This window comes from Bombus flavifrons, chromosome 16 (genome assembly GCF_040668555.2).
Source record: "Bombus flavifrons isolate JBK064 chromosome 16, iyBomFlav1_principal, whole genome shotgun sequence".
Classification (NCBI taxonomy): Eukaryota; Metazoa; Arthropoda; class Insecta; order Hymenoptera; family Apidae; genus Bombus; species Bombus flavifrons.
This window is the reverse complement of record NC_138457.1, coordinates 7,898,690-7,913,963: the sequence shown is the minus strand read 5'-3', so window position 1 is coordinate 7,913,963 and position 15,274 is coordinate 7,898,690. Positions and strand designations below refer to the sequence as shown.

Here is a 15,274-nt window from a genome sequence, read left to right as displayed (position 1 = left end):
AGAAATTAGAAGCACAGAAGATGATTTGAAGTAATAGAAGAAACCAATTAATTCGTCTAAATACTTTCGCATTAATGTGTAATTTTTGTTCTTCGTAGAGAAAGAAGATCGCAACAGCTCTCTATTTTCCATTTTTAAATAATCATATATTTATTGGTCATTAACTTATCGAAGTGCTACCAACTTTATGATAACACAATGTGGAATAATCGTCAAACTAGGTTCTCGCAAAATTCATGTAACTTTACATTACTTGATTTGGCTAAACACAGAAACTTATTTCGTGTCTTCTATATGTGTCTTATTGTCCTAAAATTGCATCACTTTTTTTATTTAATCGCTAAAATTCGCTTTAAGAAAATGATCACTAATTCGTTCGACCTATAGATTACATCGAATCGGTGAAAAAAAATGGCAGACCTCGTGTTCGAAATTACATACGATATCAATTTGAGGAAGTTTGGTCGAATGCCAAATAACTTCATCTGCCTCATCTTTCGCCAGGGCGTTAAATTTATATATATTTTTGTTTGTTAAATATACATAAATATAATCAACTATATAATTATAAATGGTGAAGAACCATCGGGATAAAGATCGATACTGACGATCAAAAGACAGATTTATTGCAGTAAGAAGGAGTTACGTGAAAACGAAAGAATTAGAGGAGGAATTTCGTTATGGATTATAGGCGTAGAAACGAATAATACACCAAGAGCGATAATTTTTTCTTTCCCATCTACGGAAGAACCTAAGATATTGTATCTAAATGTGTTCTTGTCAAAAGGATGGTAAAATCGTTAAATTGATACATAATATATTAAAGTCGACGTCTCACTTCTTTCCTTTTAATCGCTTAATTATACTAATATCAATCATGTAATAATTACAAGCATCGTTTACGTCCTTAATATGTATAGTCAGCCGAGTACGAACACGTCGCTCTGTTTTTATCCACGTCATTTTCCCAGTTCCATATACGTACTTTTTTTTTACCAATCTCGAAATTAATTTTCTTCCCAACATTCACTCAACCATTCATACTCTCACATATTTATTCTTTCTCTCCTTCTCTTTCTCTGTGTGTGTCTACGCAAGTGTCATTCATTCGTTATAGGCAAGATTCTACTCCCCGATATCGTGTTACAATCTTAGAAAAATATGCTATGCCTAAAATAGGATGAAGGCCTGAAGGCAACCATTCCGTCGATATTATTGATAATCAGTGTGCGTACCTTCTCTTTTACACGTCGCTTCAATCTAGTTGACACATTATTCCCTCTCTTTTCCTCTAAGGTGCGCGTCAGAACGAAAATGTATCACTGCGCAACCAATCTGAAGAAAACAATTTGCAAGGACTATTTTAAATTTTCCCTCCAACAGTCATTAAGATTTTCCCATCATGCAAAATGTTAAATAATAATCGTATGATTTCGTTATGATGCATTACATAAAAAACAATTTTTAATGTTTGTTTTGTAGGTTGAGTTTTATCTTTCTTTTAAATGAATCATGACGTTAAAACAATTTATCAATGTTGCCAACCGACAAACGACCAGAGATAAAAAAAATTTGAATTGAAATATTCTGACGTCATCCATGAAAACAAAATAAAAGACGATTTGTTGTGAAGCCTCGGCTAATGTGAGATTTTTTTTAGTTAGTAGTTCATATTGAAACAATACGATTTTTATTTATAACATTTTTTTTGTTTTTGTTTTTCATACGACGATTACAAAAATTGGAAAATTGTGACGACCGAGAAAGTCTCACTCTGTACACATAATAATATATTGTCCATAGACATTATGTTCATCGTGTGTTATGTATGTGTATGTACGTGTATCTGTACGTGTGAAATCACGGCAAATATGGAATATATGCAAAGTTTCTATAGAAATCGCTTTCTCTCTTAGCTTCCTCTCGTTTTGCAAGAAGTACATACAGAATTGTATCGACTATATTATAAAATAAGGATCATCCATAACGTGGCACTGAAATTAAGAACGATTCACTTTATTCTATTTAACGTATCAATACAAGGACTTTTCTTCTTTCTTTGTATTCTCATAAAGACGACTTTTTCGTTTCAATAGCTTTTTTTTATCGCTAGATTGGCTATCACGCAAAACCTTAAAAAGAACGAAGGATCAACAATCTATTAGAAAGAAAAAAAAAAGAAAAACAACGAAACGCAATTATTCTTAAAGACAGAGCAAAAAAAACATGATGGTACGATACACAGTGTGGTGTTTTTTCGTCTTACTCTCTTGCTCTCCCTTTACATTCTCACTCTCGCTCTCGCTCTCACTCAATTTCTTCCTTTCTCCCAATTTAGTTGTCTTTAAAATCGCAAAAGACCCAGTGTGACGACTATCGAGTTCGCACACTCAAAAGAAGACAACGATACGCGGGAAAAGCAATTCTTTCTGTTTTTGGAAAACTCACGAAGCAACAAGGACAAATTTTTATTCTCCTTGTTCCTTTTCTTTTTTTTTTATTTTTATACTTTTTTTACAACAAATTGCTTCGTGCAACAGTTTTTGTTTTTCAGTTTTTTTTGTTTGTAGAAGCGACATAAAACTCAACACCTACAGCAACTTCTTTTTTCTCTCTTTCTCAGCTACGGCCTAGTCTAAGAATCAAGAGACACGCTGAACAAAAGAACTGAAACGTACGTTTCTTTCGTGTTTTTTCTTCCATTTTTTTAAGATTTCTTCTTCATTTCGTTAAAAAGTATTGCAACACGGAAGAAAATGGTTAAAGTCAGACGGAGAAATTTTTGTTTCTTTCATCGATCGAGTACAACAGGGCCGATAGTCGTCCCTTCGTCGAGGGGCCTCTCGTTCGTTATTATTTTTCCTTTTTTTTTTTTATTTATGTCTGGCTGGCCTTTAAACGTTTCATCGTACAAAGTGTATTTTAGCACCAATATACATACTAGAAATCTTATTTAGAAGACACAAAGAGAAACGAGAAAACCGACTGGACGAGTCACGTGACACAACCTAATTTTTTTCCTAATCTCGAAATATTATCATTCGGGGAATCAGACGAAGAATCATTACAGAGCTCGCCATTTTGTTCTTTTTTCTTCTTCTCTTTTCAGCGAAGATATTTATTAACGCATGGCGTAAATGATTGATTTGCAATATAGTTTGAAACATATTTAATAAGGAATAATGCTTGGTTATATTCACGTGAAATTGGACATAAACACACAGTACTACTTATATTTCATTGCATTATTTATGAATCAATAGACTAATATACTTAATAATTATTAGACTAATTGTTAACCTAGGATTGTGATCACCCATCAACGTCAGCCACTACCTAAGCAACATTCCCTTTTTTTTATTTTTTGGATATTACGAACGAAACAGAAATATAGATTATATACATATAAAATTTCCTTTTTGTTCATTCTTTCTTGCTCACTCGCTCGCTCGCTCTCCCTTTCCCTCTCTCGTTCACAATTCAGAAACCCGGATCCCCGATGAGACGTCTCGGAACAAAACCGACCAAGATCGCACCAAGAATTCGTGTTCTTTTTTCTCTCTAAAGTTTAATATCTAAAAAAGAAAAAAGAAAAAAAAAGAAAAAAACAAACACTTCCGTACGCGAATTTTGCATTTTCTTTTTTTTTAAGTAAATTAATAAACATAAGATAAAATAATAATAAGCCGTAGATAATAATAGAGGTAAATAGTAGTAATAAGCTGACAGCGCGCAGCAGTTAGAACCAAAAATATTTTCGATTAGAACTCTGGCTTAAGATGACAATCTGACATGGCACTAGCATCCAAAAATTTTCTCGAAGCACTCGTACACGTGGCACGCACTCTAATTTGTTTCTTTGTTTGTTTCTCCTTTTTACTTTTCGCGTTAATCTTTCTTATTTGTGTTTTTTTCATTCTTCCTTCGGAAAATTTCGTCTATATATCTTTTTTTTGGCGTTTCTATATATTATATTTGCATATCGTGTACAAACCAATTTTTGTATTCCTTTTGAATTTTCCATTCTCTCTCGTATTTTTCTTCCTCTCTACCGACACAATAAGCTCGCAACTTTCACTCTTACTCGTTCTAACACATTTACTACAATTTTCTTTCTCTCCCTCATTCTCGCTCTTTCATACTAATTCCCTGCTACCTTTCGTTCACGATCCTCGCATTCACCCGTCTCGCCCCTCGACGTGCAATCAGCTGCCAGATAATTTATCTCATTTTTTCTCCGTTTTTTTGTTTTATATTCTGCTTTGTTTATATAGTTATATAACCATTTTCCCAACGATCTACGCACTAAATAGTTCAAATTTTTTGCACTTTTTCACCAACAACAACTGGATTGTTGCGCCGAATTTCTTGAGCGCCCATTTCTCTGTAATCGAACTTGCAATCGTGCTTGTCACTGTATCGATGCACAGAGCAGAACAGTCCTCCACAACGGCATTCGAATCCTGTTAAGAGAGACAAATCGAATCGTAAATTGTTCAAAATGGATCAAAAATGTCTTCTAATTGTCGTTAACTTACCCGTCAAACCAACTTTTTTGCGACACACGACGCAACGATTTTTCTTCTTCTTAGATTCTTTGTCAGTCTCTTTGCCATCGAAGCAGTCGTCTGCATCCCCACTACTCACAGATCCTTCTCCTACTGCTCCACTGCTTACACCTACTTCATTTTCTTGATCTTCCCTATTTATCTAAAGCATAATAGAAATAAAGAGTTATTAATTTACAACTGCTGAATAATTTCCTTCTATCATTTTTCCATAGAATTTTATAATTAGACTGGGGATCTTTATGCAAATTTATACTTTTATAGAAACAGATAAAGAATTGAACGAATAGAAGAATGTTTTATTTTGTAAATGTAATAATATGTACTTCACTTTTGATATTTTACATAATTTTTGTTCACATCTTTGCACCTTTCTGCACCTTACTTATAAATAAATAAATATGCACAGTCTATTTATGACAATTAAAATTAGGTAATAAACCTTAATTCTCCTTTTCTAATTTCATTGTTCTAATTAAAGATAATAAACTAGTTTTATGAAAGTTTAAATACGCATAAATATAATTTGAATAAAACTTACTTCTTTGGAGCTGGGCAGATCTGTCGTTGATTGAGGTATGGTAGGAATGGTAGGTTGGGCTGTAGTTCCTGTAGCTGCAGGACTACCAAAACCGCCTTGCAACGTGCCAGCGTTACCAGAGACGGTCTGTGATGTTGGTACAGTGGCAGCTGACACAGGAGGTTGCTGCTTCTTTTTTAGGTTTTCTTTGTAACAAAGAGAACAAAGGCCATCCGTGGCTGGGGAGCCATAAAATCCACAGCCGCTGCGGCACAGAGCTTGCATGGGATTAGATTCTCGTTCCATTTTCTTTGTTTATCCCAATAAAACCTCAATGATTGAACAAAGTCCTTAGTTTTATCCTATATGCAATCACTCGAAACAATATCGAGCAAGTTGCAGTCAACTAAATGGGAGATAATTAAGCTTCTTTTGCCACAGCTCGCTCTCCAGTTGCTCCTTCACGACCGCGTGTCACCATACATTCACCTACCAAAATGCAGCTTTCTTTAACATCTCTTTGTTTGTCACGATACAATTTATAGTTTAAAATCAGTAAAAAAGAAAGAACTCTAAAACTAAACAATAAACTTTAAAAGAATAAATCTGTTACACAGAATGAAATAAGACAAAGAGTACAATAAAAGTGTACAAAATAATTATCACTGCAACCTTTATCTGTCAATGACAAAGCACAAACATTTTAGGAAACTCTTGTACAGGTAACCTGTCCTCAAATGGAATACAAATCACTAGAAATTATTTAATTAAAAAAAAGTGTCGAACGCGATGGGTCTCAATTCAGGTTTAAAAGGACGAGAAAACGGAGCAATCATTGCACCATAATAGACGCATTATATAGGAAATACCGTCGACTACATCCGTACTGTCTCAAAGAAACCAGACGCTTGATTTTTCATGTCGAATTTTCACTTGCACACACGCGCGTACACAACGAGGAGTCTATACATAGAATAGAGAGAAGTCGTCAGCAGCAGCAGCAGTAACGATATCTTGAGACAAGGGCCGTTCCCTCGTGTAGAACAGTTTCAGTGCTCACGAAAGAAAGAGAGAGGGAGAGAGAATGTGTATGTAATTCCTCCAAGGGCAAATAAAACCAAGAAATCGGACAACGAGAAGCAAACAATTGTCGATGACGAGGAAAAGCGAAGAAAAAAACGGGAGTTAAAAGGAAGAAGAACACAATAATTACAAAGGGGTTGGGAAATTTTCAAATTTGTCATAACCCCTTTTATCCGATTTTTCGTGTTCAACGCAATAAAATCGTATAAAGGCGTGATCGGGGGGAAACGTGATATTACTCACTTTCCAACACGCAGTCGTGTCGCAACCAACGCACAACATGGAGTAAGAATTCGTTCGAGGCATTTAAGTGGGCTCCCCTTGTCTATCCTTGTCGTGTGTTTAAGAGACACGTTAGACGACGTGTAGCAGTTTACCACGACCGATTGGGTCGACCGTCGGTCGAGAAGGCTCTCTTCCCTTCTGAGCCTCTGCTTGATAAATCTCGGCGGCGCAATTCTCGCTTTGGCCACTCTCTCGCGATGCGCGCGTTGGCTTTGTCTCTTAGGAGGCCTCTCTCTCCGCCAAAGCTAAAACGAAATATTACCAAATAGCTCTATCTCGCTTCCTTTCTTTTTCTCTCTCATCGCCAAAGTTAAAACGAAATATTACCAAATAGCTCTTTCTCTCTCACCGCCAAAGCTAAAACGAAATATTACCAAATAGCTCTGTCTCGCTTCCTTTCTTTCCTTTTCTCCGTCTCTCTTTCTCGCTCTTTGTGCGTGCAACTTCGCGCTCGATATTACTTCAATCCGAGGAACCTGCAAGGATGGAGGAGAAACAACGATAACGACGAGCCGAATGTTTTCATGATGGCGATCGTTTGGACGTACGGCCTCTGGGCGGACGTACAACCAACGACAGGCTGCGCACACTTGCCCACGATAAGGTTAGATGTTACTAGTTATTACCCGCGACTTTGTCTGCATAGAACTGGAAAGAACTGATATGAATTTAGCTTCACAATTCTAGATTCACTGTCATTTGCAATAGAAATCAATATAGTAAATAGCAGTCGAGAAATATTTATAGGAAGTAACTGTCAACTGTCGGTCGAGCAAGGCACAACCCTGTGGTGGAAATGAAACTGCAGCTTTGGTCGTATTTATGCTCATTGTTCGATTCCCTGAGGAGTAAGCGTAATAAAATATAGCCTGTATTCATTTGGAGGAAATGTACTTTTCAACGGTAAAAAAATTATCCAAATCGGTTGAATAGTTTCTGAGACTAACTCGGAACACACACATACCTACGTACTTTTCTCTTTGTAATATTAATACAGAAGATAGATAAAGCGTAATTTACTCATCGTTTATTACGGTTTTGTAGCGGGTTTATTCAGTATAGACATAACGGTTCTTATACAACGTAAATTGTACAGCATAGATTATTATATTAAAAGAATGAAATTTAAATAAAAATGTGTTTCATCTACTAAATATCATAAATACTTTATTTTGATTATCTATGTGCATTGTGTGCATTTTTGTATTTTCGAATTTTTCATAAATACATAAAGATTCGCAGTCCATAGATAAATAACGAGGTCTTTCCTTCCTTTTCTATCTATTAAAAACAAATATCTTTTCTTCATTAGGCACCCTCTACATTTCTTACGTTTATGTTTTTACCTACCATTATAAAAAGAGGAATGTTCCATTAAATTTTTTCTTGCCCTTCTTTTATACTGCGTATACATATAAGAAATAACATAAACAGTATGTTTGAAGATTTACTAGACTCTTTAGTTAGAGAATACTTGAATTTCCGCCACTTATTTTCGTCGCTCTTTCTCTCTTTCTTTCTCGAATACATATCACACGACTCAGTCGGTCTTTTTCCCTGCTTTGCGCATGCGCACTCACGCGATCGTTCTTTCTGCGATAGGTTTTCTAACCTTTTGTAAGTTTTTCTCTCCGTCGAATCAGACTTAACAATGATCATGATTTCTCATAGATGGATAATTAACATGTAATTTTTGGGAAATATTGCGATAGTATTCTTGATTACGAGATGTATGATGATGTGTTGTACTGTATTTCTCGAATGAAGGTGTAGATGTCGCGGCATGATCTCTCGATGATACCTATGTAATACAATAAAATCAAAACTACATATATATTGTCTGATGTATGCCGACAGATGCGAAATGAAAGGCTAGGATAGAATTTTTTTCCGTTCTCTTAGTTCGTATAACTTCAAAGACACTTCACCTTTGATTCGTAGAAATTTGTTTAAATTTATTTTTTCATTATTTCTTCAGCTTAATAAAGTACTGTGATAAACAATTATTCATTAAATTTAACATTAAAATTATAGCTAAGATATAATTAAACTGTAATTAAGATATAAGATTTGCAACAAAGAAATCCAAATGAAAGATATATACGTGAAGAAATGCATAATATAAAAAATATATAAAAAATTATGAATTAGTTAGTTTGACCATTCTGATAGCTTTAGTAAATTCCTTTAAAGTAATTATATGTACATATATCTCTGGCGTTTTCACTTTCACTACATAAATAAAGCTTTCTTTTATATATTACAAAAACAACAGAAATTTACTTCAACATTATATATTTTAATTATAAAATTAAAATATCAATCAAATTAATAATCGAAGAAAAGATGTCGGTGTCATATATTTTGACACAAAGTATTCGACCTGTTGCTCAACCAGCTTTAAAACAGAATCTAGAAATATCACGTATATTTCGAGTAAAAAATATTTGATAACTAATAATTAATGTAATTCGTCTGTATCTGGACGAAAATCCACCATAGTGAAGGGGTTGGAACAAGAAATGAACGGTATTTGAATACGCTACTTCTTCGGACACCATGACATCATCACAGTAATTGAAAGCTTATTACTAATAAAAAACATGCAGTAATCAATAATTGGTATAATTTATCCGTCTTTTAATGAAAATTTATCATTGTGAAAGGATTAAGGCAATGAACGGGATTTAAATCCGTTAGTTTTTCGGAATCAATGACGTCAGTGCAGTAATTGAAAGCCAAATCAAACGTAAAACACGTGTTAGGAAGTGTCACGGAGAAGAAAATATGAATAAGAAAGAATTTCCTATTCTATCTTTGGACGCTAATGAATTTTATTTTCGCGTCTCATTGCATATGATAACCTCGATACATGACTTTGCTTTATTTCAGATAATTAACTTCTTTACGCTTGAAATTATTTGAATATTTCAAAATTTACCGACGGTCGGTAACTTATATTCGATAAATACATAAATTGAAATCTATGTTAAGAATCGTTAACATAGATCATCAAATATACCGGAAAAAATTGTTTTTTTCGCATTTAGTTTTAATGGTGAGTATAAAATAAATTTCTGAGTTCCGAAACGTTACTGGGCTCTAATATTAACGCCTTTAGTTGCAATCCTATAATAAGCATATAACTGTATATCGAAATTAATAATAAAATCTTGTGATGCAAAAATTAGAAGTTGCAATATGAATAAATAGCATTTTTACTGTCACCATTCCTATATGCTAGAAATATCTAAATATCAATGATTTTCGAACTATACCAATACTACGGAAAAATGAACAGATAAAAAAGACAAAAATTATTTGTAATATGTCATGATATTTTTAATTAACAAATGCAGTGACATGTATGACATTTAGTTAGGGTTATCAACTATTATTTCTCTTACAACTAAATCGAATACACGTCTGTGACAAATGTAAACGAAACATTTCATTTCCGTATGCAACATGATAAAAAGTGATATAAAAATATGCCGGAATATTCTAGTTCCAATATTTCTAATTTTCTCTAGCGATATTATCAATAAGAATGATTTCTAAACTATTTCAATACTACGGAAAACTGAGCAGATAAAGACAAAAATTACATTTGCAATATGTCATGACATCTTTAATCAGTAAGTGCAATAATATGTATAACATTAAGTTAGGATTATTAACTATTATTGTTTTAAATATAAACGAAATATTTAGTATGCGATATGATAAAAAATAACCTACGATATGCTTGAATATGCTTTTAGTGTAATATCCCTAATTTTTCAAAATTGATTTATACATTTACATAAGTTATGAATAATGATTACTACAAAAATTAACATTTTCTAAAGTCATTATGACGATTGTTTTTTAAAAAACAACAAATTTGCATAATTATTTCATGTATGTAATTCGCCTTAAGCGACAAAGTTACAAAATTTGTTCGATCGTTATTTATATCGTCATCGACATAAAACACTATTTCCGGTCTAGAGTTTCGACATGACATTTATCGCGCCGACAATGACAGTAACACTCAGTACAGCCAATTAAAGACACCGTCTTTAATGAAAGTTTCGTTTATAGTTTACACGACCAATTGGAATAGAAACACTTTCAAACGGAAAGTAACTAGTTCGTTACGGAGAAACGCGCGCGAATTTTACATGGCGATCTGCCCCAAAAATTACACTCGTCTCTGATTTAAAAATTAGAGGTGTAGATGACTAAAATATACAATTTTGTATATACGAAAAAATATACAATAGAAAAACAATATAATATCTCTTTTTATACGTTTCACAACAAATCATTTAAATTCTCTAGAAATATATAGCGTGATCCATAAGTCAGTTTCTCATTTAAAAGTTGTATAACATTTTTTTATTATATATTTTTACCTTTTTGTTTCAGATTTCTAGTTCTATTCCTCTTTTTCTTTTGGAATTTATAATGGAAAAATTTACAACAGAGCAAAGAGTATAAATCCTCATAAAAAAAAAAGGAAGAAAAAAAGTAAAGCTTGACTACTCTTTGTGTCATACCAAATTGTAATCTGCAATTACAATTAATTATACAATTTACATTAATGAACAACTCTTGGGTTTTCAGTGCTCCAAAACCTGAAATGTTGAGGTGAAAATAGTGTTAGAATAATGGAGCCTTGATTTCGAAAATAAATTTCTATTATTTTTACTCGTTGGTCAGTTGTGCTCTTTTCTACTATAAATTTCCAAAAAACAAAATTTAAAGACCTAAAACAAAGATTTAGAAATATGTAATAAAAAGTTATACAATTTTTTAATGGGGAAGTGACTTATGGACCACACGTACTATTGTAAATCAATAAAATTTCTATGAAAAATAATGAGTTGTTTATGGTGACTAATGTGATCGTCCTAGTATTAAATACATGTTTGACACATTTCTTGATAATGACGTGTTTCTGTTTTCCGCTTTACTTATCTAGGGTTTACTTGTGTTTGGCACAAATACGTTTACGTCGCTCAAAAGCTAATACAATGAAAATTACTAATCATGAGTCGCTCAAAAACAAATCGCTGATTTACACAAAGATTTAGTTTCCATTCGTTTGCATCGGCACGGTTGTTTAACAATTCTAATTGAATAAATATATTTACATAATATATGCATAGAAAATTTTTTTGATACGAAGTTGCGCAATTTTATGTACCAAGAATTACAATCGATTATTATAATTATACCGACTTTGAATAGAATATTGTATTAAATTGAGTAATTTCTCATTGATTTCCAAATATAGATATAAAGTTTTATATGAGGTATGAATTTTGTATCTGATCTTGACTTTTGTCTCGAGAAAACGATTGGAATTGATAGTGAAACAGAAACTAAAAAATTTGAAACGGAACTTAAATCTAACAAATATTAACCAAAAAGAAAAATATATGTATACGTATAGTTTCTTTTCTAGTGACATTTAAATAATAAATATAATAAAGTAGTATTTTTAATTTTATATATGTATACTCTAATTATTATAAATAACTATAAGACAAATACAAATATATACCAATCTCATATTTCTCATATGTAAGTTTCTTAAATTGTCTAATATAACGTTTTCAAAAAATCTAATGCAAGATTACAAAAAATTGTTTTATCAAAATGTCATTTGAATAGCGCCAAAAAATATGCGCAAAAATTCTAATCTTGTAATATACAACAAAGGGAGGAGATGAATAAAGACGATCTAAAATTGTGCTTGCAACTTTATTTTGGTTGTCAGTTGCCTATACTCTTCTCTCATTGTTCTTACGAAATTCGACTGTACAGTCCAATGACACGTGGTATGAATATCTTCCAAAGTATGACGTATGTATATGGTCGACGATGATTTTAAATCGCATCCGTTGAGGTTGAGAACGATAAATGACTGACTCATCTTCCGTTGAAAACGGAGTTTTACGAAAAAAGAACATCTTTGTAATTCATTAGACATGAAAATTCATTGAGGAAAAAAATTTCTAGTAGTTGATGGATCCATGAAGATCTGATTGGCGCGCGCACTTACGCGCACGCTTACCGACGATCGACAGTGAAATTCCTCGAAGGCATTATCACACGCGATATTATTCTGCTTGTAAATCTACATGCAGCCATTTTACGGTATCAGTCATGTAGCGGAAGAAAGCGAGGTGTGGCTCGGGTGAGGTTAATCTACACCGACACACAGCATCAACCTGCTAATCACTTCAATCGTACTAGTCGATATACCTAACAAAACTTGGTTTTATTGAGGTCAGGAACTTCTTGCATCATTCAACCAATATTGTTGGTAAAATTTTATAAGTCACGAGTCACTGTCAAATTCTCTTGCATAATAGTAGCAAAATAAAATTGATTTACTTATTTTACCTTATATTATCTTTAGAATTGTAAGTTTCTATCCTGTAATAAAATCGATAATTTTTTAAAATAAAGGAAAATTTTTAAACCCACGAGTCATCTGATTAACTTTTTTGATTGATAAAATTATAAAATTGTGAAGATAAAGATTCTAACCTAAAACTTGTCACATGTTGCTAACTCATTGTGAAAAAGAACCTTCATTATCCTATTCCTCATAAAACTATAAAAATGAAAATTCTAATCTACAACAAAATTGATAATACAATTTTTTATAATAAAAGGAAATTATGAGACTCACATGTCACCTGATTACCCATTTGTCTGAGAGAATTATAAATTTGAAAAAATAAAGTTTCGAAGCTAAAACTTGTAACACGTTGATAAATTATTGTGAAGAAGGTTTTTCATTATCTAATTCCACGTAAAATTGTATAAATAAAATTTATAAAAATAACCTATAATTTGTAAACATGTCAATTCACCAACATGATTAGTTGGTAAATTATCATACAAAAGGACTCAGGATTACAGTACGTTAATTTCAGATCGTTAGCGAATAACGCGGTCGCTTTAGCTTGAAAATTCGAAGAGAATTAGCAACCAATGAAATCGTAAACTTTTTGTCCTCACTCCTCATCGCTGCCATTGCCTGTTGTGGGCGCTCGATTTTATAACCTCGTCAATGCTATCTACAGATTCTCTCTTACACGAGAATTACGATTTATGACTACTGATCACTATTCTGCGTACCAAGATATTGTATATATCATATCAAACTATTGCAAGTACGCGATACATATAAAGAACACAGCTAAGGTTGCTCAACAATTCCTCGAGATAGCGACAAGTTATGGAAATAAGCCTAAACTTCATATAACGAACACGCATGATGAAAGTTTTCGGATAATTTCGACGACCATTAACGGATAAGAGCTACAAAAAACTCAATCACACTATTCTAACGAATTTCAGGCGTTTCATACAGGAGAAGGGGGTCATAACCTCAAAACAATGTCTGAACTTATAACCTATACGAAATTGTCTAAGAATAAATGTCAGGCTTAAAGTTATTAAAAAACCTATTTGAAAATTCGATTTGTAGGACATTTGTACTGATCCCTAGAATATTGTGTAACTAAATTAACTAAGGAAGAATAGAATAGAACGAGGATCACTAGTTTCCAAGGAACGCACGAAGGGCTAAAGAGGGGACTTAAGACCAGTGCGGTTGTGGGTGCACGAAAGGGGGTATGAACATCCAGAGGAGGAGAACAGAAGGAGAATAAATGCATAAGTGTGGATTTGCGCTTGAATCGTATCGGCGCTGCCGTCGTGCGGACACACGGCCACACGCATGCATGTACGCACGCAAGCACGCAGTCAAAGAGCACGAAGAAACGGAACGGACATTAGAGACATGGCTCCTATCCTTGAGAAGTACGCACTTAGTAAGCAATTGCGTCGTTTCCTTTGTCCCATGCAATACACGTATTCCACATCGCGTCAGACATCTTTTTATTAAGAGAAACGCCAGAGAGACAGGGGGATCAAGAGAAGGGTACAAAAGCGAGAGGGAATGGGACAAACCAAAATCAGGCTAGATCTCACCAACTGGTTATTATGAAAAAAAAAGGAAGAAACGTTAGCGTTAAATGAAACGTATGGTTATACGGACGTATTTCAAGGGGATTTGATAAAAATAGTCGGCGTTGATGACCAAGTAGCGCGATTGCGACACTTACCAAGAGCTGTTGCGGTGTAGCAGGGCGCAATATGTCAGCTGACTTGACGTGTGACCGATCGTAATCCCGCATCAGTATCCGACATAATTCTCAGCGGAGCATTAGGTCCTCTCGGTTACGAATCCAGTTAGTCCCCAAATTGATACGCAGCGCGACCGCACTCTCACAAAACACAAATATCGGTTATCTAGTAAACTAGTCCTTACACCAAACTTTCGACTACGACGATAGACGAACCAAAGCTACGGGCACGGGAACAAATACTGCCAATGACTGGTGTAAAGTTAGATCTCTTACCCTCCCCCAATCTGTACACTAAATAGTCAGAACCAAAGTTGACAAACTCAAATCGGCGGCCGAGTTGAGTTCAGTTTTATAAGTGCTTCTTTTGCCGCCAGGTGGCCTCATTCGCGCGTCGCGCATTGGAAGCCGTCTTTACATTACATATCTGGTGGGCGGGGAAAAAAATTTAACTCAAATTTTCGTCAAAAGAGGATAAATATGCTTATATACTCTATAAATATTATAAGTACTTCTCTACACGCACTCGTATATATCTTATTTTGTATAATTTATTGTACTAAAGCGCTCTTGTATTGTTTTATCATATTATTGCACTATATGAAGTTTTGTGTTGTATAATATTGTATATATTGTATATTATATATTATTATTATATATTT

General features: G+C 33.6%; 1 protein-coding gene across 5 annotated transcripts; it reads right to left on the bottom strand.

Moving 5' to 3' along the window:
- Window positions 1-1,995: 1,995 nt before the first annotated feature.
- On the bottom strand, window positions 1,996-14,877 carry drn (zinc finger AN1-type doctor no). Of its 5 annotated transcripts, none has more exons than XM_069130306.1 (6): window positions 14,592-14,877; window positions 6,784-6,932; window positions 6,415-6,701; window positions 5,110-5,577; window positions 4,539-4,710; window positions 1,996-4,463 (listed from the first exon to the last, which is right to left on the bottom strand). In XM_069130306.1, exons 4-6 carry the CDS (start codon window positions 5,392-5,394, stop codon window positions 4,315-4,317), a joined length of 606 nt encoding a protein of 201 aa, XP_068986407.1. In that variant the 5' UTR covers window positions 5,395-5,577; window positions 6,415-6,701; window positions 6,784-6,932; window positions 14,592-14,877; the 3' UTR covers window positions 1,996-4,314. The 5 variants fall into 5 exon arrangements, with proteins under 5 accessions (XP_068986407.1, XP_068986409.1, XP_068986410.1 ...); XM_069130308.1 differs by having other exon boundaries at window positions 6,831-6,932; XM_069130309.1 differs by lacking the exon at window positions 6,784-6,932.
- Window positions 14,878-15,274: the final 397 nt, after the last annotated feature.